The 27,150-nt window shown below is 43.2% G+C and overlaps 2 protein-coding genes across 2 annotated transcripts in view; both read left to right on the top strand.

Moving 5' to 3' along the window:
- The window catches only part of ANTXRL (ANTXR like), a 53,074-nt gene extending 52,606 nt beyond the window's left edge, over window positions 1-468 (top strand). Inside the window, exon 18 of the mRNA XM_079311910.1 lies at window positions 105-468. Coding sequence (XP_079168036.1) covers window positions 105-335 — 231 coding nt within the window. The 3' untranslated portion in view covers window positions 336-468. The remainder of the gene's footprint in view (window positions 1-104) is intronic.
- Window positions 469-13,978: 13,510 nt separating this feature from the next.
- On the top strand, window positions 13,979-26,775 carry LOC306804964 (annexin A8-like). The gene is made up of 13 exons (XM_079312202.1): window positions 13,979-14,529; window positions 14,648-14,694; window positions 17,946-18,036; window positions 18,296-18,390; window positions 19,483-19,596; window positions 20,317-20,407; window positions 21,010-21,089; window positions 21,705-21,764; window positions 22,242-22,335; window positions 24,088-24,183; window positions 24,421-24,479; window positions 25,335-25,457; window positions 26,607-26,775. Exons 2-13 carry the CDS (start codon window positions 14,674-14,676, stop codon window positions 26,661-26,663), a joined length of 981 nt encoding a protein of 326 aa, XP_079168328.1. The 5' UTR covers window positions 13,979-14,529; window positions 14,648-14,673; the 3' UTR covers window positions 26,664-26,775.
- The last annotated feature ends 375 nt before the right edge of the window (window positions 26,776-27,150 follow it).

The raw sequence follows: 27,150 nt of genomic DNA, 5'->3' as shown, positions 1-27,150 counted from the left end.
ACACTGGATGAAATGTAGCCTGACCCCTCACTTATAGTACCTTTGACTTTCTGCTGCTAAGTCAAATACCTGCTTTTTAATAATGAATTTTTCTTCACCTCTAGGGCAGATGCATAAACTTCACCCGTGTGAAATCGGACGGAACCTCTGCCCCTTACAGCCCGCCCCCGAAGCTGCCGGTGCGCAACCACGCTCCCCTCAACAACGCTCCACGGCATCCTGCCCCTCCTGTGTCTCTGCAGCCTCCTTCCAGGCAGCCCCCTCCTGGACCACCTCCATCCCGAGCCCCTCCTGGACCGCCTCCTTCACGCCCACCCCCGCAGCCCATGGCTTAGAGTGCAGCAAAACCTGATCGACACAACGCGTCTCTTTGCTGAACACAGCATATTTATTGAGTATTGGTTTACAGTTAAAGATATCAGAATTTGTTGCTGGTCAGCAAAAAGGAAAAAAAAAAAAAAAAAGGAAAAAAATATTGCCAAGTGTCAATTTTAATGTATGAATATATTTATACCACACGTGCTGAGTAAACGTTCAGTGGAAAGATTCAGAGCTATGGGGTATAGAAACAAACCAAAATCATCATCTAGATACAGTAGAAGCTTTTGTGTTTATACATTTGAAGATCTATTTAGATATGACAGTTGTCTGACTTGGTATGTCAGATCATTCATTAATAATTTAGCTGGTACTCATGCATCCGTGGCTTTGATAGCTGCCACCTACAAGTTGGTTCAACATAGTTCATTGAGGAATTTGCTTTCTTTTCCCCAACAGTACTGCATCCAGATGTTAATATGAATCAACAATTGCAAAGATAACTTTCTGCCTTTGGTTCTGCAGGTGGAATTTCCATGGAAGTTTTAAGAAGCCTATAACAGTAATGAGGTAACATGAGACTATGTGCCAATGATCTAGCACAATAATTTGTCATAGAAGAGGGTTAATTTTTTTCCCCTGGAAAAATAAGTTTTGAGCCTGCCCTCTCTGCATATGTTTAGATGTGGTTGCATAGGATAATCACTGAAGGTGAGAGACTCTATCTAGAAATCCAGACTTTGTACAAGACTTGGGTTCATATTTGTCCAAAGTTCAGAGGAATTTTGAGAAAAATATTTTGGTTTCATTTACAGAAAGTAGTCCAAAACACAGAAAACATACACAGAATTTGAGCATAGATGCTGTAGTAAGCAAACAGAATGTGTTATTTATATCAGCAGCATTGAGGGACTGATTCTAATGCTGTTTAATTGGGTAAATTTCCTTTTGACCTTACTGCCAAGAATTCAATCCTTTTGTGATTCAAACATCAATTGCTCTTTGAGCAGCTTTCTTAAGACAATTCAGATCCCACTAATATGTAACCCTGCAGTCTACCTGTGGCTGAGAGGCATGGTGTGAAGAGTATGAGGTTTATCCCTGTTTTATTTGCTTGGCTGCTCTCCCATGACCTCAATTCTGGGTGTCACCAAAAGCGATGTGAGCGCCCACACAGAGGCGGCAATTCACGACGCGGGACTGCGGGTCAGCCCATTGTGAGTGTTCACTGAGCAACACCTGAGTGGGTTGTGCCCAGAGCATTCCCTAGGCAATCAAAATAACACCTGAGCTTGCTTTTTCTCCACCACTACCTATTGTATTGGAGAGGAAACCTATGCTGGTCTGCTTTGGCACTGGCTGTGTGCTTAGGATAGTTGTAGAACTAATAGTATGTTGCATTATGACACAGCATATACCTATTTCTTCATCTGTGTGTGGGCATGTAACACATCACAGTAGTTATTGGCACATAAGTCTAAGATAAAACACTAACTGTATTGTGCAGTTTTTCCAGATCTGAGACCTCTTGATGCAGTTGTTACAGGCATGTAAAGTTTTACTGGTATAAACAGAAATCAAGTTTAATGTTTCCAGTGGAAAGCCCACTTGCAGAACACCACCAAGCTCTCATCAGTCTGTGCTGATCACTGTGACATGCCGTGTGTATGCAGCTAAGGCTGTAAAACATAACTCAGAAGAACCACAGAGCCTCTTTCTCCTCTTGCACTGCTCTGCTCTCTTGAGCTTAGCTCTTACCTCATGTATATTGGTGCAGGTAGTGGAATCATTGTTGTGAGTGCCAGCTGGCCTTGGAGCTGTTCCTAATTTAGGCCAGAGCCAGCAAAGCACTTCTGCATGTGTTAAAATGTCCTGCAGGTCAAGAGAAATTTCCTTATGCCCAAGTACTTTGCTGACCTGTGACTTTATTGTGATCAGAAAGGAGAATTGGGATGCATTCAACCTTATCCTCATTCTTTTTAGACACTTGAATAGGGTCTGCATAATTTGGTTCATGAGAATGGATTTCTGTTTGGAGGGGAAAGAAGAGTGTGTGTGTATGTGTGTGTGTGTGCCTGTGCTTGTGTGTGGGAACTGTGTAGGGTTTTGTTTGGTTTCTCTTGCTTTACAGAAGTTGCTTGAGAATTGCACGCCTATGAATAGAAAGGCCTTTTTCAGCCAGTGTGACACAGAGTCATCACCTATCTCTGTTTCTTTCAGTTGAAAGGTGAAACTAAAATAAGTCCTGTTTTCCACTGCAGTTCTGGTGAAACTCTGTTTTCACCCCAGTGAAAGGAACTGGATGACTGCAGTAGGAGAGCAGGGGGAAGGGTGAGGGAATTTGCTTCCCAAGCAGAGATCACTGATGTGCATTATGCTGGTAATATGGAAACCCTGAAATAACCTTGTGGGGTCTAAGACCATTTGTAAGTGTATGTACAGTGAACCTAACAGATTCTTATATTGGTTGCATAAGAATTATTAGCTAGCAAATGCTAACTAGAAATTGAAATGGTAGAGGACAATAAAACTGATTCCCATACCAGGACAAAACAGAGCTTTAATGTGGGGTTGCTACAGACCACTGCTCTACAGACCCCTGTAGCCAAGTCTCTTATCAGCAGGCAGCAGTGAGATTGAAGCAGTGACTTGGTGGGTCAAGACTCAACTTTAGCTAATGAAAAAGCCCGAGAGCCAGATTTTGTCTTGTCTTGCACCTGTACAGATCTTGGGAGGGCCAAGTAGAGTGAGTAGAGCTGGCGATTTGTCCTCATGTTAATGATGGAATTTGACTCACTACCAGTGACAGTGGAGATGTTGGCTGGCAGGGTTCTCAGAGTCACACATCCAACGAGCCTGTTGGATAGGAGAATATTCTTCTTTGCTGGAATAGGCAGTCTTGCAAAGATAACACATACTAACAATTCTGCACAACTTGCAAGAGCAGCAGGAATAGGAGCAGCTTAGGCTTTGTCAAATCCCAGGTGAATGAATTCATGTATGGTAAAGCAGGAGCTACAATGGATTTGAGAATTAGATTTGGCATAAATGGAGTTTTCTGCATTTACACTGTGAAAAAAAAATTAGGCATTTGGTGTATAACTCAAGTTTTGGCTGCAGCCTCTGTGATAAGAGCACTGCAGGTTTAGTTTGCTGGTAAAGCAGAAAGAGAAAGTGAACTTTTTTTGCCGTAAACTGAATTTCCTTTGCAAAGGTGGGAGCAGTGAATATGCTGCACTGGCTGCAGAAAGGCCTTTTGGTTGTATAGAAATGTACCCATTTGCAGTGATCTCAGGCACTGTAACAGCATGGTAGGAGAAACTAGTTGCTCTTTTATTGTCTATTGAGCTTGATCCTTACCTGGCATAAATCAAAATAGACCAACTGAAATCAAGGCAGTAACATTGGCATCCATCAGCTGAAAAATGTCTGAAAATAAATGGACAAAATCCCACTATTGAGCTTGTTGTTTCAATGTTTGTTTTGGCATTCTTGTGTATGTCAATTGTGATCAGATGTAACACTAGTTACACTGCTAAGAAATGTTCTCATATGGGATGATTCCCATGTATTTTCCATCACTAGACACTTTCAAAAAGTGAATATTTACTGCTTCCCCAAATCCTAGAGGAAAATGTGGATTCAGGAGACCTTGATCTCACGCCTAATACAGACGTGAAATGACACAAGGTGCAAAGCAGCAGGAGGAAAACTCTATGTGTGTAAACCTGATACAGAACCACATTGATCAAAGCATATTTATGGCCATCTTTCAGGCTCAGTGCATGTGTTGCCATCTGTGGGAGTAGCCTGCAGAGCAGACGGTCCTAAACAGAAAAAGGGGAAAAAAAAAAAAAAGAAAGGAAAAGAATCAGCTTCTCATGTGAAAGAGCAAGCATAACAATGAATGACATTATTTCATGAACTGTACCAGTTCAAATGCATGTGCACCTGGTGCTCATAATGCTTTTTAGTCCTGTTGGTCTTCAGACAACATGATCAGTAATATGCTTTCTCTCTTTAATCATTTGCTGTTTTTATTGTTGTTACTTTGGTTTTTTGTGGTTTGTTTGGGGTTTTTTTTTAAGAAACATTTCACTGAGAAAACAGCCCTACTTCTGTAAATATAGAGTTTAATTTGGAGGAGACAGCATACTTCTGGATGTTACTGCTGGACAGTTATTTATTAAAAGGGGCTCAAGGTGAATAAATAGAGGTGGCTCAGGATACATACATGCAAGTATGATAATGCAGTATAGCATTTTCAGTTCTCTGTAGTTTTGGGGCAAGGGGAATTTTTGGGTCATCCTAGTTTTTTTAGAAGTTTGTTACTGATATACCTTTGAATAATGCAATAGAGATTCCTAACATATAACAGTGCTTGGACAAATGTGTTTTTGATAGATTTTGATAGATTTTTCATTTGGGAGATAAGGAGAAGAGTAGTGAGGGGAAAATGCTTTAGTTTTTAGGGGGGAAAATGTACTGTAGTCAATTTTTAAATTTTTCATTTTTTCAGAAAGATGTAGTGTTTTCAGAAACAGTGGAGATGTGGGCTGATCCACAGCTGGGGCATGGAGAGAAGGGACAGTGGAAGCATTAAGATTTTTGAGGGATAAAGAAGCTTTACATGGGGGTGTGGGTTTTTTACTGGTACATGTGGTACAAATTTCTGTAACTGACATGCTGCTTCCATGTTATAATCATGTAACTTTATGCATTTTAGGCATGTGCTCCGTTTTTCTGAGAAAACCTTGCAAATGCAATGCCTGCATGCAAATGTGGGAGATGTAGCCAAAATCTTGTAATCCAACATAATGTAGTCTTAATGGCTTCAAAATCAACAATAAAAGTGCTTACTGGTTAAACACTACAAAGAATTTCATTGCACGGTCATTTTAAGAGGTGATAAGCTTCTGTGTATCTTCTTTCTAATCAGCTCAGCCACCTAATGGTCAGGAGAAGAATGTGGAGTTGGGCTGTCAGAATTACCACCCTTGAGTTGCTGCTAGCTGAACTAGAGACAAGAGTATGTTCTGTGCCTCAGTTTCATGTTTCTAGGCTGCGAATTTGGATCTTTGTTTAATTCAAAGGTAAACCATTGTGTTTTGAAACCACGTAGAAATGCTGAGTAAATTGAGTCAGGGCTCAGATATTTATTAACACATGGGACAGAGCCTGAACTAATTGCTGCTATCTTAAAGAGGAATCATAGAACACACAGACATAAAGTAAAATCCATGCAAGGTAAAATGCCAGAGCTCAAGACAGAGAAATTCCATGGGAAATCCTACAGCTCTGAAAGCACTGGGGTCACCAGGCTAGACAACACTACAGATTTTCAGTCCCTCCCTGCTTCTAATGTTTCCTGTGTATCTGTTCCAGCCCCATTGAGGGCTGGTGGGCGTAAGGCAGGCAAGAAGGCCAACAGGGCCACAAAAATCTCCCACCCAAGCAGGCTGCAATTATGGGTAATCAAGGCTGCTGCAAAGCTGCTGAGCTGTGCTCTGCACTCAGTGTGCCCAGCCTGGCAGCCACAGCCCTGTGTGCGAGGGGGAAGGAAGCTGCTCTTTGCACACACATAATCCCCTGAGCACATGTGAGAGCCCCATCTGTGAAAAATGGTGGGCACTGAATTTTGGGGGTCTGGTAGCCCCAAGAACTCACTGCAGCAAAGCAGGTGGGAGCTGCCTGGTGGCTGGGCCAGGCATGTGCTTCCCTCTGGGCAGCTCCAACTGGCTGTGCTGCTAATGGGAATTGAAATCCTCAGCCTGGAGCTGTGCTATTCCCTCGTGAAGGCAGGGGCTCTGACAAAAAGCCTGGCTTCTCTCACTCTGCACCCCAAGCTGGCAAGACAATAGTCACCCAGTATGGTTTTGTGGCCTTCGCTCTTTTTTGTTCTTCCATCTGCTTCTAACTCAAAAAGCAGGCTCAGGCTCTTGGAAGAGATCAGATAAACAAAAGTGATCCTGCAGCCAAGGCTCTGGGCACTTTTATTCTTCATTAACAAAAACCCTACATTGGCTGCAGCTGTGGCTGCTTAGGTTTATGCATGCCTGAGACAGCAAAATTCAGATTTGACCAGAACTCTCCCAGAGACTGGGAATGTGCAGATCCAGGTCTTTGATTGTGGAATTGTCTATAAATAGCTTCTAGTGCTGATTTAGAGTCTTTGATCAAACGTACTTCACAGTCTCAGGAGTGGCATTTATGTTCACATACACCAACCTCTACCCTATCTGGCTGCATGGACGTCAGCAGCAAGAATTTTTTTGGCTTCAGTAACCTGAGCCAGGAACGGAAAAAATGTTCTTTCTCCCTCTCCTTTCATTCCTTAAGAAACCACAGGCAGAGCATGTTGCCCATGCTGGAAGTTGTCTGGTCTTTACTCTGTAAATGTGCTTTGCCCTTTGGGATGGGATTCATCTCTCATTTCATCTGTTTCTGCAACAAATTTCCCCTTTTTATGCACATCAAAGGACCTTCCTTTTCACTACACTGGAGATTCTTGGCCAGGTATCATCACAGATTTTTGACTGCAGCTTGAACAGTGAGATGATGTATGATATGTAAAAGTTCTCTAAAAGAGAGCATTCCTGCTGAAAGGTTTTGCCTGTGACATAGATTGAGACATGTTTCCTTGTAAGCTTTCAGAGATGCATGATTGCATGGGTCAATACTTCACTGAAGGTCCTTAGATAAGCACATCTCTATCCCAGCCCCAGAGGCCATCACTGAAGTTCACTGAAGCTGAGCTCTCCTCACCTCAGCCTCTCCCTGCCATGGTGCAGATGCCTTGCCCTGCATCCATGCTGGTGTCCTGCATCTTGCTGAACCTCTGGGCCACGATTCTGGAGCTCAGACTGTTTCTTCATGGTAGAAAAAGGAGCCCTAGAGCCACTCTTGGTTTCTGTGACCCAGAACACCTCACACTGAGAGTGTGCACTTTTCCCTCTGATGGCAGGGGGATATGGATTGAGAGCATGAGTTTTCCCAGTGAACACAGGAGCACAGCTGTCAAGCCATGCAATAAACATGCATATGTTTGCCACAGGTTACTAAATACAGCAACTCTTGCCTTACTGGTCATGCTTCATGCACTGTTAGGGTAAAATACTCAGTGCCCTCAAATGTTTTCTGGTCTCTTTTTTTTTTTTTCAGTACAGAGAAAGATGTTTTGAGGTGAAAACAGGAGTCCCAAGATTCCCCTTCATCATCAAAGACAAGTTTGGCCAATCAAAACCAAAGGAAAAATATGGCAAGCATATCTGGCAGCTTATTCTGTTCAAAAACACAACTTTTCCTGCTTTGTACCTCTTCCCTTTTGCATCGAGAATATCTCAGTTAAAAGTGAATATGTCTAGGGGTAGAGGTTGGTCCTAGTTCAGCTTTTGAGTTGTTTTTTACTCTTCTCTGTATCCCTGATGCATCTGTGTAAGGTGTGTTGGGATCTTCAGTGATACAGGGATCGCAGCACATCAGTGAGGCTGTTGTTTCCAAGTGGGAAATACTGCAATGTTCTCAGCAGACAGTGCCTTCAGAAGGTAGTTAAAACCCCCTGAAAGCCATCATCACAATAGTAGACTTGGCTCTGCTACAGCTCACCAGGAAACTCGAGCTCCAGGAGTGCAAGCAGCCTGTATCTGAGACAGCAGGAGTGACAGCCTATCTGCCAGGACAGTGAGAGACCCTGCTGGGGTCTGTCTCTTCCCAGGCTAGCAGGTATAGCCAGGAACTACCTGTGCCTTAAAGCACTTACTCTCTTCTAGGGAAAAAAGTGGGCAGGAAGAAACTGTAACTCTGCAGTCTCTGGAATTTCCCAGCTCTCTCCCATTTTTCCAATACTAATTGTTTGAATTGCTGAAATAACTCACAGGTGAAAATATGAATAACTCATTTCCCTCCTGGCCATACACAGGAGCATCTAACCCAGGCCAGCTGGACCCAGCACCACCCCGGGAAGAGAAGGCAGGATGCTTCCCAGGTGGTCTCCTGGAAGTTCTGTCTGGAGGGTGAGGTTTTGCATCCCTCCTGAATCCTGTTCTCCTTTTCCTGAGACATGCACAGCCAGCAGGGATCAACCAGAGGGGTTGATGGAGCACCTCGGGTTCACAAACTCTGCACTGTTGTTTTTGTGGGGTGGCCTTTCCTTTCCTCCTCTGAGGCTGGTACAGGCCAATCAAGTCATGGCCATTTCTTTGCCCTCCATTTGTGCCTCAGTTTCCCTTCCTGAAAGGACAGAGCCCAGCTCTGGCTGTTGGAACTCTACAGCTCAGCACTCTTGGCCAGGCAGTTTCAGCCATTGTAGCTATGGTGCTGCTCTCAGACTTAGCAGCTTCTCTGGGTACCTTTGCAACAACCCCTGGGGCAGAAGAAAGAGGCTGGAGAAGCTCCTGGTCCGGGCCAAGCATGACTCATGTTTGGTACTCCAGTATTTTTGGTAGTTCAGGAGCAGCCCTAACGTAACAGCAGGAAATAAGTGTAAAACTAGGCTGCCAGTGTGTCTGCAGCCAAGCAAAGTGCATGATGCCTCTCTGCCAGGGCTCCTCAGCAGCCATGGCCCCAGGACAGGGAAGCAACACTTCATGTCTTCTGCTTTTGTTTTCCTTTGGCAAGATTTGAAGACGGCTTTTCTACATCCACCAAGGGAGGTCTGGGTTGCAGTGTTACCTGTGTGGCTGGCACGAGCACACTGGCTCGAGTGGTGTCACTGCAATTCTGCAGCAGTGGGAAGGAACCAAAATCAACCAAAAGACCATGGATGTTGCTCAGCTCTGACATAAGTAATTGGGAGACTGCAAGCAGTAAAGGATATGTTGCTGCCTTGCTACAAATAGCTGGGCTTAGACACATCTACAGATGTGAGAAGCTTTTATTTTTTTCTTCTCTCTTAGGTAGCTCTGTGTGAGTCTACCTCCATCATAAGGTCATTTCAAACAGCAGAACTGTGTTTGTGTACAAACAGCTGTGCTTTTCCCATCAAGGAGCACACAAAAACCAATTCCCATAGAGGCAGATAGGTGCATGCACAAAGTACTTCACAGCCAAGCATTCAGAGACTTGCTGAATGCTGCCTGCCACCTTCAGCTGGCATGTGAGCTCCTGGCATCTGTCATGTCCCCATCAGACCCAAGTGAACTGCCTCTGATTTTGATTCAGAGGGCGCTTTCTTTATTGGCCTTTGGGGTTAAACAAGTACAGCAATTGTCTGCTTTGTGTGGGGAATGGTTGTTAGAGCAACTGGGAGGAATTCCTTGGCACCAGCACTAGCTAAGAAAGGAATGAGCAGAAAAATGCTCCACCAGAGTCAGTGCCAGGGCAGAGGCAGGGCAAGAGTTGATGCCTCGCCCTGACTCTCCCACCTGCAGCAGTGTCCCTGGGCAGCAAAGCTGCTGGCAAAAGCCAAGTCCACACCCTTCACTAACCTCTGCAAACCCCTGGGCAGATCCCACAGCACAGGCACCATTGACACTGAGTTGCTGAGGAGAAATCAAGCCCTGAGTTTTTACCCTTTTGTTCCTTCTGTAATTGAATGTTGTGTAATGCCCCACAATATGCAATATGAAATTTCTCTTATGCTTGGCTCATAGCTGCTTGCAGTGCAGCTTCAAAAATAAAATTTTAATAATGACTTTTAAATGGAAATAAACCTATTTTGGGGTCATTTTCACTGTCAAACATGGTTCAAAGGCACCAGAGGAAAGGGCAGGGTTCGTAGTGAGCTGACAGGTAGTTCAGTTCTAGGGGGGGCTTTAGCAACTTCATTTTTGCATTGCAGATGCTCTCCTTGCTCTGAACTGCTGCCTTCCCCATCTGACCCTTTTCCCCACCCAGCTCACTCACACCTCATTCATTAACAGACAATAACTTTGTTTGGATAGGCTTGCTGGCAAATTTACACAGCTCTCCCATTTAGAGATCTGATTTCAGGTGAGGTGATTAAGAGTGATAAGCAGGAAGAAAGGAGGGATAGGGAAATGGAGCAGCAGAAGGTAGTGCCTGGTCTCTGGTCTTGTTTACACAATGGCTTAAAACCTGCAGGATGAAACTGCTATGGTTTCACAGTGAGAGTGTGAGTGTGTCTGCAAGGTTGGCAGCTGCTGCAGCAAGGGGCTGGGGTATGACCCTGGAAGGCAGGGCCAGGTGCTGTTAGTAATGGCTGTAAAGCTAAAAGATTTGTAGAAGGATAATGTTCAGATCTGGAAAGCACTGAAAAACTGATCTATGTCAGTTTGGTGATTTCTTTCATACATTAAAAAAGCCAATTCAGACATTTGCTGAACTGGGTCCTTGTCAGAGCTCCAGTTCTACATGGTTCTGCTTACAGACTGGGCTGGAGAAAGGTATCCATTTTAGAGTCTTGTACTATTTGGTCTAAAGGGTATGCTCTTGATCAAATTTAGGCACTTATTTTATATGGTTGTAGCATTATTGCTTTGCCCAACAGTATATCTCTGTGTTTGATCTGCTGTTTCCTTAGTGATTCCAATCGATTTCCAAGTTCCTGTCTGAAAAATCAAACAAATGCATACTTTGGGATGAAATTCCCAATGGACTGTGCTGTTTTTGTTAGTCTTGAAAATATTTTTTTAGAAGTGAAAGCCATGAAAGGAAATTGCTGAGCATTTGAGAAGCCTGGTTTCCACAGGCTTTCATATTCCAAAAAAGCCAGATCTTGGCCTGGAACTTTCCAAGCATAGGGCCAGACTTCACAAACTCAGAGATGGAAAAGGGGGCTGCCTCTATATCCTAGAAGACTTTAGTCATCCTCAATCTAAGTTAGAGCATCCTTTATACCACTGTCATTCAACCAAGAACAAACCTGCCTGAGATTAATGGGCAGCAAAAACTTCTTGAAGTGATGTCAGTCATGCATCTTTCTAAGGTTATTGGCACCTTTTTGTTAAAATGCTGATTGTGATTTCTATTTCCTTTGTGCTGGCTGAGTACATATCAGGGGCAACTCCAATGTCAGTGATTCAAGCTTGGAAAGTCCTGGGGCAGAGTCAAGAAAAGCTAAGTGTACTGGTTCCTGCTGCATTGTGTCTAGCTGAAAATTGATTTGGACTAAATGGCCTAAAAATGCAAGCCCAAAGCTGATTATGGTGTGAGATGTTCTGCTGGAGGTTGGTGCCCAGTCTTGCTGGCTGATGGCTGTGCTGGGATATCAGCAGGTGTAGGGATTCTGAAAGCCTGGGGGAGCCTGGGGGGTGAGGCCTGAGAGAGAATCACTGCACAGACATGCTGCAGGTGTGACTGACCCCAGGCACTCCTCCTGTAGAGAGATCAGAGGTGGCTCTATTTTGGGGGGTACCACAGCACACTGCAGTGCAAGCACACACAGTCACTGTCTGAGACAAATTCCAACCACCTTAATATTATGTTGAGCAGAGTTCCTAGACAATCTGGTTTGTGCATTTGGGGTTCACTTTCCAAAACACAGTAGTTCCTGAAATGCAGGTGTGGTCCCTGGGCTGGGGGGAAGTGCCAAGGTGAGAAAGTTGAGCTTGGGAGAGTCCATGCATCATCTTCTACCCCTTTTCTAAAGAGCTGCATGTTCCTGAGAGCAATTGCTGAGGTATGTGTGAGGTTGTGCCTTGCATTGCCTGCTGGTGCTGTAACAGCTGTGTGTGTCTCTGGTACACAGCAGTAAAGTCCATGAACCAGAGATAAGCTCACTCACACAGCACAAGTGCTAAGGGAGGGACAAGAGCTGCAATGAAGACAAATCTGTTCATGTTTACAGCTGCTCAGGTTAACTATATTTGCACAAGCAAAAGGAGCACTGAACTGCTGTGGGAATCCTTAAAATCAGAGGATCTTAGGAAAGCTGCAAAAAAGCAGGCCTCAAAGACAACAGAACTGCAGTTAGAGCTAAGTGAAAAGCATAAGGCATGTCAGCAGAAAAGTTATATGAGATGTAGAAAGAAACGAAAAATAGAACAATGGTCTGTGTATTAAAGCTTGGCTAGAATTACTCCATAAATTGTAGAAAAGTATATCTAGCAAGATATTCGGAAGGTCTAAGCTTAATACTGTAACTCTGTGCATTGTATTTTAAGGCTTACAAGCAGGTATTGTATTCAAAATAAGCAAGCATTGTTTTCACCAAAGGTATGTGTACTTATAGTGGTTGGATAGAACTACTGTCAAAGTGCTTTTGCTTTTTGGGATTGGTCAAAAACTTTCAAAGTGCATTGTAACATCACATTCTGCAGCTGCTGCTGAGGACGTGACCTGCTGGCATCTTCCCACTGTCCCAATCTTGTAATGAGACTGATGCTTGGAAGAAAAAATAATAGTAAAGCAGCTGGAGACATGTTCCACAGCAGCCCCATCCCTTTTGTGATTCTGTACATAAACCCATGGCTGGCCTTAGCCTGCCTGCTGCCCCACTGGCCTGTGAGTGCTGACTGCTCTGGTCTATATTAAGTCTCTGCAGCTTTGCTCTGAGTCTTACAGCATATTTCAGCTCTCCATACCTTTTCTAGCTTGTCCATATTGACTAAAATCTGGCCAGTGTTTCTATGCATTAAAATACCCTGGTTTGTCCCTTCACAGCCTTTTTAGTCTATGATGGCAAGAAGGACCCCTCAGACTATTTTTCCCTATCTGGTTTGGTCTCTGCTGCCCTCTGTGACCTATGGCTGTCTGCTGTAACTGATTTTCTTCCTAGAAAGGCTTCTTTGTCCTTGGAGTCCTCAAGAAAGCTTATCTCCATGGCAAGCTGACCAGCTATATCCCAGTAGAGGGAAATGTCTATGTAGGCAGAAATGCTGGGGTCCAGCAAAATCCATGCACCCTGCTTGCAAATTTGGGGTTGCCTTTGCCACCCCCAGAGGAGGGAAGGGCCCCTCCTGAGCTCTCCTGGCTGTGTGCTGTTGATCAGCCTGCCTCTCCCAGGGGAGCACAGCCAGTGCAGACCCAGCAGTGTGTTTTCATACCAAGGGCAATGCCATCTCCTCCTTCCAGCTTGCCCTTGCCACATGATGGATATGCTGGAGGCAGGGGCAGCTGGCCCAGCCCATTCCCTTGGGAGCAGCCAGGGCAACTTCCCAGGCCACCAGGAGCCTTGAGGAGTGAAGTGAAATAGCTGTGTGTGGGAAGGAAATTAGAGAGGCCCAGCAGAGTTTGGTGTTTACTCAGCATCCCACGTGAGCCTGTAAATGTGGAGGGCACAAAGCTCCTATATAGCAAGTGTTAAGATATAGCTGGTGGGAATGTTTCCATCAGGGCAGCTTTCCATTGCACATAAATAAATAAATGCTGGCATGGGTAGATTCTGACAAAAGTCTAGACAGGAAAATATTGCTACAACCATGAAGTATTTCAGATGATTTCACAGAAACATTTCACCAAATTAAAGTATGAGGAGCTGTTCAACTCAGTTCTTTTTCTTTTGAAAAAAAAGAGAAGTTGTGCACTCAGCTCCCAAACCTCAACAAGTCACAGCAGCTTCTGCAAGCCATATGAGACTTAGCTGGGGTTGTCATTACTCAAATTTGTTAGCCTTCAATGTGTTTGTCCCATGTTACCCTAGAGATCATTTGTGACTCATGCTGTGGAAGCCTGGGTGTGGGATGGGGGGACCTCCTAAGTCTCTGTACAATCTGATGCTCTATGGAGCTACACTGCAAGGTGTAGGATATGGATGATGTGGAGTTTGGCTGGGTATGTGGTTTGTTTGGTTTTGAAATTTTTTGGTTGTTTGGCTTTGAGGTTTTTTAAATAAGTTTTTGAAGGGAAGTAGAGGAAGGTATGGTATGTTTCTAGAGTCCTGTTTGGCAGTGTTCCAGATTAGTAGAGATAGAAATAGTTCATAGTAGTGAGTGGCTTATTCAATTGTAGCTGAATTAATCTAGTGGGGTTTTTTTATGCTGAGAAATTACCTGGTTGCAATTTGCATGTTGTATCTGTGCCAGAGGCCAAAATGTTAGCAGGGAAGGGTGTGTATTGGGAGAAGCAGTGGAAAAATTACAATGAGTCAACAGGGTTGAATTTAGGCCTCCTCACAAGGGAAGCCTCGTTTATTAAGCAACTCGATCTCTCCCTGTGAGATCATATGTGCAAAACAGGTTGAGCCATGTCTGAGGGTGTTGCCCTGTGGAATCTGTAGATAAGGATGCTTTATACCTGAGAGGCCAGTTACATTCTGTGGCTTCCAGAGGGAACAAGCCTCCAGAGGAGTACAGTTATTCCATTTTTCTTGGGGTAAGTTTATTGAAAAGAATTTTTGTTTCTTCCTTTCCTCCCTCTGCCCCCTTCAAATCTCTCTCTCAAATCTTCCCAAATTTTGAGGTGTGATATGTGTGGTTTTCTTCACCAGCAGACCCAGGTGTCACTACTGAGACCACAATGGCATGGTGGAAGGCCTGGGTAAGTAGAGGATATTCTGACACTCTGAGTTTTTTTGGCACTATAATAAGGTAACTTATAAGTTGCATCAGGCACTCTGTGTGAATGAGGGTTTCCCTTAAAAATCAGCAAGACCTTTATACTATTTTTCTGGCTGTAAAATAGCATCCTGCACTTCAAAAACATTGATGAAGGAGGGTGTTGATATGATGTAGGAAGAGGAGCAGACCCTATCTGGATCCTCAGCTGAGAGAGTGCAGGGGGTGTTTGTATCCCTGTGTTCATGGGGAGGCTGTGGGCTCCTTGTCTGCTCCCTTTTCCTGTGGCAGTGAGTTCAGGGACTGCTCTGTCCCCATTTTTGGTCCCCTGTTGTTCTGTGGTCACATAGAAAGATATGATCAAGCCACAAAGTCTATCTTTGGTGGGTTTTTATTATTGCAACAATAATGTGTCCTGAACAGCCTGTCTCTTTGCCAGGAGCCAGAAATGCTGTGTATGTTCTCTGGTAAATGTTTGCGGCTTTGAGAGGAATGTGGCAGGATGGGGGGAAGCTCATGGGATGTGCTGAGGCAGCACCTGGGGTCTGGCTCAGACCAGGCAGCAGGTACCTCTGGCCAGGTTTGCTCCCAAGTCTCAAAATTATGTTTTTCCCAGAAAGATTAAAATTGTAATCTTCCTTCTGAGTTTTCTCTGTCTCATTCTTTCCTTTGGATGCTTGGTATAATAAAATAGATGTTTTTGCTGAGCTTAGAGTAGCTCTCACTTTTTTTTTTCCTTTTGGATGATCTATTCCCTGCTACCCCCAAGCTGGAAATGATTTGTAAACTTAGAATGAGAAAAGAAGGAGAAAAGCCCTTAAACTCCAGTGATCTCATACCAATTGGTGTTGTAGGCAGTGAAGACATGAGAAGAAAATGAGAGGTCCAGAGAAGGATGGGGGAGAGTTTTGCTTTTCTAAACCCTTCATTAAAAATACAGTTCAAAGGCAAAATGAATGAAAAAATGTGACACTTTCTCAGAAAATATTGACTGAAAAAATCCCAAACAGTAACCCAAACTGTCTCCAGGTTCCAGCCAAAAAAAAAAAAAAAAAAAAAAAAAAGACTATTGTTTAGGAAATATTTTGATAGCAAAACTTTTATTCTTATTTCCCTTTGTTTATAGGTAAAACTTTTCACAGCATCAGCTGTAAGGTACACTGCCTGTGCTGCTTTCATGCCTAATATTTATATTTACATGAGCACAAACACCTCGAGTAGTTTCAGTCAGGGTTTGTAGGATCAATTCAGCTGGGGAACAAGACCCAAGTGAACAGGGATTCTCTGAAAAGCTGGTTCAATTGTGCTGCAGCAAGTATGTGCACAGAGAATGAGGTGCATGAGTGAGTCACAAATGTGCAGCTCGATCCAGGAAGGGCCATAACTGTTTATGGGAATTAGCACCAAAAAAAGATCATTGTTCCATTTCCACTGCCTCCCAATGAAAGCTCAGGTTTGTGCTCCCTCTTTCACTGAGTCACCAAGCTCAGTCATGGTCCAGAATGTTTGGGGAATTCTGCACAGGGCCCTTGCATGCAGCTGGAGAGGATTGACCATCCTGATCAGAGCAGACTGGGATGGATGAGTCCAGCCTGCTTCCCAGGGAAGCTGAGGTGCTGCTGGCCATCTTGGCAGAGGGCTGGAAAAGGAGCACTTGGAATGGTCCTGCCAGCTCAGCCAAGTGCTTCTAGGCCAGTGACAAACTGTTAGAGGTGGCAATGCCACCTGCTCTGTCACTGCTTTTTTCTTCAGTGACAGCTTCACCTCAGCCTTCAACTTGCTGCTCAGTGACCATTTGGATTCAAAGCTGCATCTCTTGTGAAGTTTCCTGTTGACACCGTTTGCTTCACAGCTGCTCTTTCTGCCAGGAGCAAGGTGTGGTGGTGCAGGAGTGTCTCTGGCTGGCTGTAAAGCAAACTTTCCCAAGTCTTGCTGATTGCAGAGTGTGCTGCCTCTCTCAGTACTCCTCCTTGGCTTTTGGCTGCTTGTCACTGCTCCTGGAGTGCATGGCAAAGGGGCCAGCATGCAAACGTGCCAGCTGGATCCACTGGTGCTCCTTCATGTGGGAGTGAGGGATTTGCATCATAGCAGGATGGGTGGCACTTGGTGGTCCATGCTATTAAACCAGGTGGGACAGCCCTAATGCTTCCTTCTGATCTGTAATCTGATTTATAACTCACTGTGAAGCCATCCCCATTAAAATATCTATCAGGTCATACTGATACCAATAGTTTACTATTAACCCTGCCTCTAAAGGTAAATTTATGAGAATATAGCAGTTTCCAACTTAAATATCTTTGCTTCTAGGAAAGAGAAAATTGTGTCTATTATTGTAATAAAGTGATGATGACTCTTCATGCCTACCCACCACATACTCACCCTGTTGATAGCACCAGGTTGTGACAGATGTGACAATATATTCAAGGCAGTTCCAAAGCCTAATATCTTTGTTAAATTATGTCTGCTTCTGGTCAATGGCTCTACTAATTGTGGTCACTAAAATAAGTCTCAGTACCTGAGACTTACCTGGGACTGGTACTGTCAGCACCCCAGTTCATTAGGAGGCTTCTTGTGTACTTGTATCTGATTCTGGGTACAGAGAAGAACATAAAACCTGCACTCCTCCAGATGGATCTTTTCCTTCAAAGTATCCTTTTGGCCCAAATTCTTCCCATGGAGATTCTCCCTTCTTGAAACAAGCTGTGCAGAAGTTCTTTCGGCAGCTACTGAAAAAAAAGTCTCTGAGAACAAGACTATTCCAGGAATTTTTAAAAAATCTAAAATTCTAAAAACTTTAGAAAATTTTAAAAATTTTTAAAATTCTAAAAATTTTAGAATTCCAGAATTCTAAAAACTACCCTGCACCCACCCACTGAGAAATGCAGTGTGACACAATAGCATCCATGCTATGAAGGACTGTAATTAAGGGGTGGATAGGAAAGTCCAGTCTATTGCAGCCTGTGCTTTTTCTGCCAGGCTGCCTGCACCTCACAGGGCTTGCAGCACAGTCTGCACTTCATGTTTGTGCCAGCAGCAAAGGCTGGTACAGGCAGGTGGGAACAGGAACTTGGGCTCTCTTTTTGATCTGCTGGTAAAGTTCAGGCCAGTCTCTCCTATTTTCTGTGATTTCACCATGGGTAGGCAATAAATAGGGTTAATGTGCTTTTCAAATACTTTTTATTCAGCTGATGAAAAGCAGTGATGGAAAGCTGTGTGTTTTTCTTCTTTTTACAGAGTGAAGCAGAGGGCAGGTCCGTGGCAGGTGCTTTACATTTTAATGCTGCACCTGATGCTCAGATTCTGTACAAGGCCATGAAAGGGCTTGGTGAGTTGACTCCAACCACATATGTAAATTCTGCTAAGTTGAAACCCTTAGATTTAAATTCCATAGGAAATTTACATCCAGAGATATCACTTCTTTTTAACTGTGAAAAACTAATTTTAAAGTCTCCTCAGTATGTACTTAAACTTCTGCACAAAGGCAATGAACCAAACAAGGTTTTCTGAATATTCAGATTGGGATTTTGGACAAGTCCCAGCTTATTCTATGCACTGTATTTATGATTTATTGTTGCTTTCCACAGGGACTGATGAACAAGCTATAATTGATGTCCTAACCAAGAGGAGCAATCTGCAGCGTCAAGAGATTGCCAAATCCTTCAAAGCACAGTTTGGAAAGGTTCTTCCAGAACAAAGTCATATTCAATCATTGGTTTATTGCATGCAGGATGTAGTAAATGGGCCTACAGTTCACCCTGAAAGCATGATGCAAACTATATGCAGGTCTTCTGCAAATAAGTAGACTAATATCTATTTATAAGGCCTGCAATGAATGTGTAAAATTAATTTTTGACCAGAGAAAAAATGTTTTTCTCCTACAGACTGCATTTTTAAAAAATGCATTTTGACCAGAAATACTTTTTAAAAGTCAGTTTTAACTTGAAGTGAAGCTTCTTATTGATTTGAAGCTGTAACAAAAGTTGATACCCCTCTAAGTGACATTTTAAGTAAAATACTGGTTTGTTTCAGACCTTTTTAAATGTCAAAAAAAGTTCAATTTAAGGACTTATTTAATTACACTTGTTTTGAATTTCTGTGGCTATTGACAACTTATGTTTTCCTTTGTTTCTCTTTGTTTCCTTGATAAAATCTTACTTTTATTGGGACAATTTTTTCACCAGCAGACTGTACCCTCAGCCCTACTGTGGAGTCTCCAGTGACCCTTGCTGGAAAGGGGACTGCCCTTTCCAAAAGGGAAAAGCCTAAGAAAGGAAAGCAAATATGAGAATAGGGGATATGGAACAAGGAATAGACTGCTTGCATCCCACTAAAACAGAGTCCTGGAAAACCTGCATTATAGTGAAAGGGAAATTGGAAGAGTATCTTCAAGCAGACTGCATTCCAGATTCTGGAAATGTCCTGGGTGCAAGTTTAAATGCAGGCTTTGGGAATCAGCTCTGTCTGAAGCTCAGTGCAAGGCCTTCAGCTATCTGGTTCTGCTCACTGAGTTAAGCAGGGTGGAGGAAGATTTGCTGCAGGATTAATGATTGAGAAAGCCCAAATATCAAGAAAACAGGGAATGTGTAAGCATCTAGACTAATCCCATTTTGGAGTTAGGTGCCTTTTTCAGTCCCTGGACCTTTTTTAATGGACTATCAACAGTGCTGTCATTCAGCTTCATTCCTTGGGCCATGGGGATGGAAGCAGCATGTACAGCAAAATGATCCTGTGAGGCTGCTTATGTAACCATGTGATGATGCTCATTTAACAGGACCTGATTGAAAGCCTGAAGTCTGAATTGAGTGGCAACTTTGAGAAGCTCATTGTAGCTCTCATGTACTCCCCATTCAAATATGATGCCAAGGAGCTGTATGATGCTATGAAGGTAAGCAAATTGCATGCTGATGTTTAAGTAGTAGCACAAATGCAGTGCTAATTCTTGCAATTGTGCAAGTGTTAATAGCTGGGCTGTTGCATGGTTAAGTTTGTTATTACCAGTAACCTTTGAGAAATACTTAATTGTACTATTAATATTCTGGGGGGAAATGCTGCTTAAATATTTCTGGCTATAAGTTAGTTTCTGTACATACATGACATAAAGCCTGGGAAGGCAACAGTAAAACTAAATTCACACCCAAACTTGCTGCCCTGATGCCCCAGTTGAGCCATGAAACTTTTAAGGAGTCAAGGAGTGGTGGTGCCAGGGCCAGGCTGGGGTTGGCTGGGATCCTACCTATTGATAGTGTATCTTTACAAGATTCATATGCAGAGTGGTCTGTTTAAATGGCACAAAGAGGGACTGACTAGCCAAGCATTGGTCTCCCTGCATTCCTCTAAAGCTGTGTGTCATCAAAGATCTGACTCCAGAAAAACACTGCAGAAATGTAGAGTGACATAAAACCATCCTTTACAAATTAGGCACCTCGGTAAAAGAAACCCTGTTCAACCCAAATGTGTTTTGTGTCCCCAGTTTCATCACGAGCTCAGCACACACCCTGACACTCAGCTCCCATCCAACTTCTCCCTTCACCACACTTCCCTAGCAGTAAATCACCTTCCATCACTAGATGCCTTTCTCCACCTTTATTTCTCCACTCTATTACAGGGTGTGGGAACAAGAGAAAGTGTTATCATAGAGATCCTGGCATCTCGTACAAAAGCGCAGATCAAGGAGATAATCAAGGCTTACAAAGAAGGTAAGTGCCTGGGGCTCAGATTTCTGTGGTCAGAGCACGACAGGAATGGTGTTACCAGCTAGCACTGTCAGCAAGAAAATGGCTTTTCTAAAAGCATTTAACTCTAAAAGCAATGTAAGTGCTTTCAGCTGGCAAACAGAACACGGATATACTGAGAGAATTTGAAAATCCCTTTCTAGGTCTTCATCCAGCTGCAGCAAAGGGTCAGCAAATCACAAATCTGGTTCAATTTGGTTCAGAGTATTGTCACAATATAAGCAAAACTATAGCTGTGCACTTAGCTTTTCTCCCCATTAAAAAGATGGGAATCTATCAAATATGTATTTGTAAATATTTTATCTTGTTCATTCCTTCAGCTATACCTCCCAAATTAGCTCTGGGTTTATTTCTTGGACATCAGGGGAGCTAGTGACTCAGCTGGGTGCAAATGCTGACCTGGGTATTACAGAGGGTGTGAGCTGCTCTCAGCCCTGTTTTTTCCTTAATAACCCTCTTGCCCAGTGTCAGGCTATTGTGTGTGCTTGGGTTACTGGTAATATCTTGACTGTGTCATCTAAATAAATAACAAATCCTTCCCTTGTCCTTCTCTTTCCCTTGGGTAGAATACGGTTCTGATCTGGAACAAGACATAAAATCGGAAACAAGTGGCTACTTAGAACAGATTTTGGTTTGCCTTCTTCAGGTAATGCTAGAGGAGAGAAATGATGCTACAAAGGTCTTAACATTGTTCTCTTATTTTTTGGAGAAGATATGCAATAGGAGAGCCAGTACAGTCCTGACCACCAGATAAACTGCAGAGACAACCATGTCTCTTGGTCTGGGTCTGTTTCAGCTTTGAGGTGACTGAAGCAGGGAAATCTCCTTTCCATAGTAGCAGGAAGAGAGCTGGGAACTTCCAGCCACTGTGCTGCAGAGACACCCCTCACTTTCACATAGGTGTAAAGCCACTGTACTCTACAAGGGTCTTAAAAAATAGTGGCCCTCCACTAGGATTCACCACTTTTCCAGGGTCTGTGCCCTCAATACTGAGTGCTTTTACCCTACCACATTTTTTGAATTTCCCTGCTTGGTAGCAGAATAACTGAGCAATTTTTTACTCTGATTGATATGACTGATTTCAGCACCTTTCAGAGAAGGAGTTAACACTTGTGCTGTCTGAAATATTACTGCTTGAGTACTCTGCAGACATAGATAACTGAAAGAATGATTGATCTCTGCTCAGAATGAATGCTCTAATCCTTATCTATGGAAGAATCTTCATTAGATAAAAGTGTTGCATTTCTTTTTCTGCTCATAGGGTGAGAGGGACAATGCCACCCTCTATGTGGACACAGCCCTGGCTCTTCAGGATGCAGAGGTACTTTCAAATACCTGCAATCACTGATACCCTTGCATTCCCACCTTGAACTTCAGAGTGCTTCAGTGTCAGCAGAGGGCGGGAGTCACAATAATTTGGGGTGGGGTTATCTTTAAGTAGTTTGGGGTTTTTCAATTTTTCCTGCTGAGCTCTGCCATTCCCAAGAGGAGTGATGAGGCCTGGACTTTGGCTCAGCTGCTTTTGATATGTGGAAGAGCAGAGAAAAGGGAGGAAACCTCAAGGGCATTGTTGGCTGTTCCAGCTGCTGCAGGAGGGGTAGAAAGGATGGAGATAGTGGATGTTCTGTCTAGAAGACAGAAAGGTTTTCATAACCAGCCATTCTAGGAGACTGTGGTTCTCACAGTGGTTTCAGTTACTCCAAACCCCTTTACCCCAGCCATGCCTTCAGCCAAACTCTGTTCCTGTTCCAGCTGCACACACAGAACAGCTCACTAATAACTGTGTGTTAAATTACAGACTCTCTATGCTGCTGGAGAGAAGATACGGGGCACTGATGAGATACAGTTCATCACCATCTTGTGCAAAAGGAGTGCCACACACTTAATGAAAGGTATGGAGCAGAACTCACACTAGCATCACTGCACTGCCAAGCCTCCAAAATCAGAAATCACCTAGCCAAAAAGAGGGGGGGCTACAGATGAGAGACATGGGTGGTCAGAAATAAGTACCTCAGCCTGTTTTCTAATTCCTGGTCACCCAGTAACCAAAAGCTGCCAGCAGATTTTGTGAAAGATTGTGAAGTTTTGCTGAAAAATCAAGTGGCTTGTCCTGGAATCCCCATACAGTGGTGATTACTGGAGAGTTGTTTTTATAAATCCAAGGAGTGAGTGAGCACAGTCCTACTTAAGTAGGAGCATGTGGTGAACAGACACATCCCCTTGGATGTGGGCTCCTCTGGGGAAGAATAAATCACTAAAAAAATAGCTGGCTGTTCAGTGCTGGAGAATCACAGGGTGCAGCCTGCATTTCTGCCCCGGGTCCCTTTGAGGGCATCAGAGGCTGCTGGGAGGGAAGGCACAAGCCCTGCTCCAGCTGAGACTTCAGCTCCCCACTGTCTGTGCAGCAAGGACCAAACCTTGTCATCTCAAGGCTTTTGGGGCATAACAGATTTTGTTATGTTGACTGAATCTAAGCATATCAAGTACTGTGTGAATCAGGTGGACCAAAACCAATTAATTTAGCTGGAGATAAATTAGGTATGCCTGAGCTTTTTCCAAGCTGAGGTTTTCTGAGGCTGTTTCTATGCCCTGGAAGCCAGCTCCCCCTTGTGTTTCAAATTCAATCTCCCAAGGCCATTTAAAAAATAAACAAGACAAACAAACAAAATTAGGTGGTCTCTATAGTATTTGTCTGTATCTGTCTTTAAGAATTGAATTTCATCTTGTTGTGATAATGCAACCAGTCTTTGGAACCTACTGTGGCACCAAGCAATTTCTTCTGTGCTAAAGCCACCTGTAGCTATTTTTCTTTAAAAGTTGAGTGTAATTATTGCAGCTTTTTTTTTTGTTTGTTTTTTAAATAAAGTAGGTTTGAGCTGAGAAGGTTGTATCCATCTGCCTATTCTGTATTCCATTTCCCCAAAGTGTATTGAGTGTTGATGATTTTGGATGCTGAGCAAAGTTTCTTAATATGTCCATTACATTACACAGCAGTTTTCCTTCTTTGTTAGTCCTAGAAAGCTAGGAATAAAAACAGATATCTGTGTTTCTGAGCCTTGAAGTATCCAAGGTGTATAAGGCAAGCAGCCCTGCTGCTGAGCTTTTGTTATTGTGAGAACTCAAATGTCTTAGAATCTGCACCCATGTTTTGCTCATCTTTTCTCTGTTGTTTTTATTTGAAATTGTGGTTGAAATAAGAAGTTTCCCCAAATGCTGTTGTCATCACTTTAAAGTCCATGGGCTGTGAGCTGCATAGTCTTAGATTTGATTTTCTTTTGGCTCCTGAAGCTCATGACATCAATAACCACAAGACCAAAGGTGTTCCTAACTTGGTTGTCTGCTTTATTTCTGTGGTTAAAGACAGCGATGAAGGGTCAGGTTTCCATGTAAACTTTAGGTGACTGGAATTGCCTGAAGTCAGGGAATTGAGAAGCATGAATGGTTTGGCTTTTTGTAAATGTTAACATCCATCTTTGTGGCTGATTTCTGATGTTGACTAAAGCCTCCTGAAGGTGATGTAAATGTGGCCATTGCTTTTGCAGGATCTGTGTGTTCATATTGCCACACAATGCCTGTAAATATTGGGCACAAAATGCCTTGAGGATTTCTTGGTAAAAAATTAAAGTTCTTTGTGTTTCAAACAGTGTTTGAAGAATACCAGAAACTGGCTGGAAAAAGCATAGAAGATTCTATCAAGAGTGAAACTCGTGGTTCACTTGAGGATGCCATGCTGGCTATTGGTAAGTGATGACCTTTCCTTTTGCTTTGTCAGAGTCTGCTGCCTTTTATTATGCAGTAGTTGACTTAGATGAATCTACTTTATAAAGATATATGGTAGGAAGTAAGGGGTACCTCTTGGGTAAGATAAACTCAGATTGCAGGAGCACACTGAAATAATGAGAAGCATGTAGGATCTCAGTCACCTCCTGCCCTGGGCTGGAATGATTGATTCTTACTGAGTTTTTTTGTATGCCTAGTGAAATGCACCAGGAACATCCGTTGCTACTTTGCAGAGAGGCTGTACAATGCTTTGAAGGTAAGACTCTTCATTGCAGCACACTGGTTTTCATACTGACTTAACTTGTAGCCTGGCTTTTCACCAATTCAAACTAGAAGAGGCAAGGTTTTGGTGAAATTCAGCAGGTCTAGTGCAATTGTTGCAAGTAATAGCAGAATCCTTTCAAACACTAGAAAAGTACCCTTTAAGCTCAAGATAACAAGGGAGTCTGGCTTTTCTGGCTTAAGTCTGCAAGGAGCCCAGCCCCACTTTCTGGAGCACAGACAAAACTTCTGGAAGACAAAACTTATGGAGGAGGCTTTTCTAGGAGTTTGTTTATGGTGATGACTTGCCTTCCATGTTAATAGAGTGGAACACAGTATTTTCTTTTTAGGAAGCAGCTCTCTCAATGGCAGTTTCAAATAGGGATACATAAGGTATTTGCAGATTGTGCCTCTGTAATACTTAACTGGTATGTACAACATGTCAGCTCTCCAAATCTTTTGTTTTGTTATCAGTGTGATCTTAATTTTCCTGTGAGTGATTAAATAATACTGGTTGAAGCAAGCACTGCCTGGGTGATGCTGCAGAAGGACAGTCTGTATTCAGTGCCAACTCCCACCTTTGTAGCGTGTTTGCTTTTGCATTTTACATGTGCACACTTCCATGGTGGGCTTGTGGTGTTTGGCACTGTGTGTGTGAGGGGTGTGAGGGTGGGTCCTCCAGGAAGAGATGCAGATGTTCCACAGAACAGTTGCCAGGTGATGTTTGAAACCTGACTCCTCCTGCACTGGACTAGTTTGCACAGCTTATCCCTTGAACTCACAGTAACATCACATGTTATTATTACATTAATTAATATTATTTATTAATTAATTAAGACTGTTATTCCAGGGGGCTGGCACTGATGATGGGACTCTGATAAGAGTGCTTGTTTCTCGAAGTGAAGTTGACCTAAATCTTATAAAGCCTGAATTCAAGCGTATTGCAGGAAAGCCACTCTCCACTATGATTTCGGTAAGCACAATTGTAATGTGATGGTTCTCAGCCACTGCTTGTGTTCCTAGTCTTTCCAGCACTGTGGGATGCTTCCATGGTTGTTGGCAGTAGTAATGACATTTCTGCTATGATAATGGTTCTCCTTTTCTAGGCCTGTTAACACTCATATCCCTGTAAGTGACTTGGACAAAGCAAACCCAAGGAGACTGCACTAGGATTTTCACGGACCAGTCTCTTCATCCATGCACTGCATGACATCCTAGATGACTCTAAATTAAATGAAGCATTCCTGTTATACCTATCCCACACTGCTGTGCCATTTTCTCCTCTCTCTATGACATCCTTAACAACCTCAAGCCAGTGCCATCCATATGCATCAAAACTATTGTAGCATTTGAGTTTCAGCTCTGAGTGAATGTGCCTCCCCTGTTAGTGCTGAAATGCTGTTTTTTACTATTTGTCCTAAGGACTTTAGGACATTCCTCTGCCCCTGTGCAAACAGCACAGAAGCCCTGTCCTTAGCAGTCCCTATGGGCAATCTGGCTCTGTAATGAAGGGCCTTTCCTGTAACTGACACTGCCAGTGTTTGTCGTGTTGATTAATGATCAGTCTTCAAGGGTCTCTACAGAATATTCATTCCTTCTCAGAAGTGGAACTAGCTTTACACCTGTCACCACGAAACATTCAAAGGGAACACTTTTTTTAACCTATGAATATATTCTGTAGTGCTTCTAGGCCAAAATGACCACATTTGTGGCTTTTTTAAAAAATGCTATGTGTCAGGGCTGATTATAGTGCCCTTCCTGTAGGGAAGAGGTGCTACATAAATACCCAGGGACAAAAAATCTGAACACAACAGGTTTGCTTGCTGTCATTTGTGCTGACTTTGTGCTGCTCTGTGGGACAGAGCCTTGATCAATTGCTCACCTGCATTCCAAAGGAAAGAATTGGACTTGGTGAATGTTGTTTCAGGTGTTAGCTACAAGCCTCATTTCTCTGCTCGCTTTTGATGGTGTGTCAGCTGGCAGCAACTCTGCTGAAGTGTGGCTTGCTCTTTCCAAAGTCCTTTTCCTGTGTGGGAATATTCCACAGACTGAAAACATCAGCACTTGGAACATGCAGAGGAACTTCCACACTCACCTATTTTTTAATATTTTCTCCTGTCAGGAGGATACCAGTGGGGATTACAAGACAGCCTTGCTGAACCTCTGTGGCAGTGACTGACAGACTCTAGGAGGAAGATATTGAAAAGGATACAGAGAGAAGATTAATGGTGAACAAGGGTCTGAAAATGTGCTTGTAGAAAATCTTTCCATTGATCCAAGTGAGGGGAAAAGAAGATTGGTTTAATGGTTGAGATATCTGAAGCTCTCTGAAGGATATGGGTTCTCATTACACATTGAATGCTATCCACTTCCAGTTTTTCAAACACAAGGGGGAATGTTAATTTCTTGTTTCCATTTTATTCTTTAAGTTTTCCTTCTATGTTAACTATCTTGTGAAGGATGGCACTTTGACATGGAATTAAAGGTTCTTTTACACACTCTATAGCTGTTTCACAAGTCTGAACAACCCTACAAAGCTTGGGCTGCCCTGAAGCCATGCTAATTTCACTGGTAGAGTTGGGGACCGTTTGATGCTTGCAGGATGGGTCTGGAAGGAGTCCCAGATATTAATGAGGCTTTAGGGCATGGGTCAGAACAGAGAATTT

The sequence above is a fragment of the Erithacus rubecula genome (assembly GCF_903797595.1).
Source record: "Erithacus rubecula genome assembly, chromosome: 9".
Classification (NCBI taxonomy): Eukaryota; Metazoa; Chordata; class Aves; order Passeriformes; family Muscicapidae; genus Erithacus; species Erithacus rubecula.
Note: the sequence above shows the minus strand (reverse complement) of the source record. Positions and strands in the feature narration are given on the sequence as shown.

Excerpts from the sequence above, each read along its gene's own strand:
- LOC306804964 (XM_079312202.1), top strand. The coding sequence starts at position 14,674 with ATGGCATGGTGGAAGGCCTGG. Across the intron at positions 20,408-21,009 it reads AATCAAGGCTTACAAAGAAG|AATACGGTTCTGATCTGGAA; the intron begins GTAAGTGCCTGG and ends TCCCTTGGGTAG. Across the intron at positions 21,765-22,241 it reads TGGCTCTTCAGGATGCAGAG|ACTCTCTATGCTGCTGGAGA; the intron begins GTACTTTCAAAT and ends GTTAAATTACAG.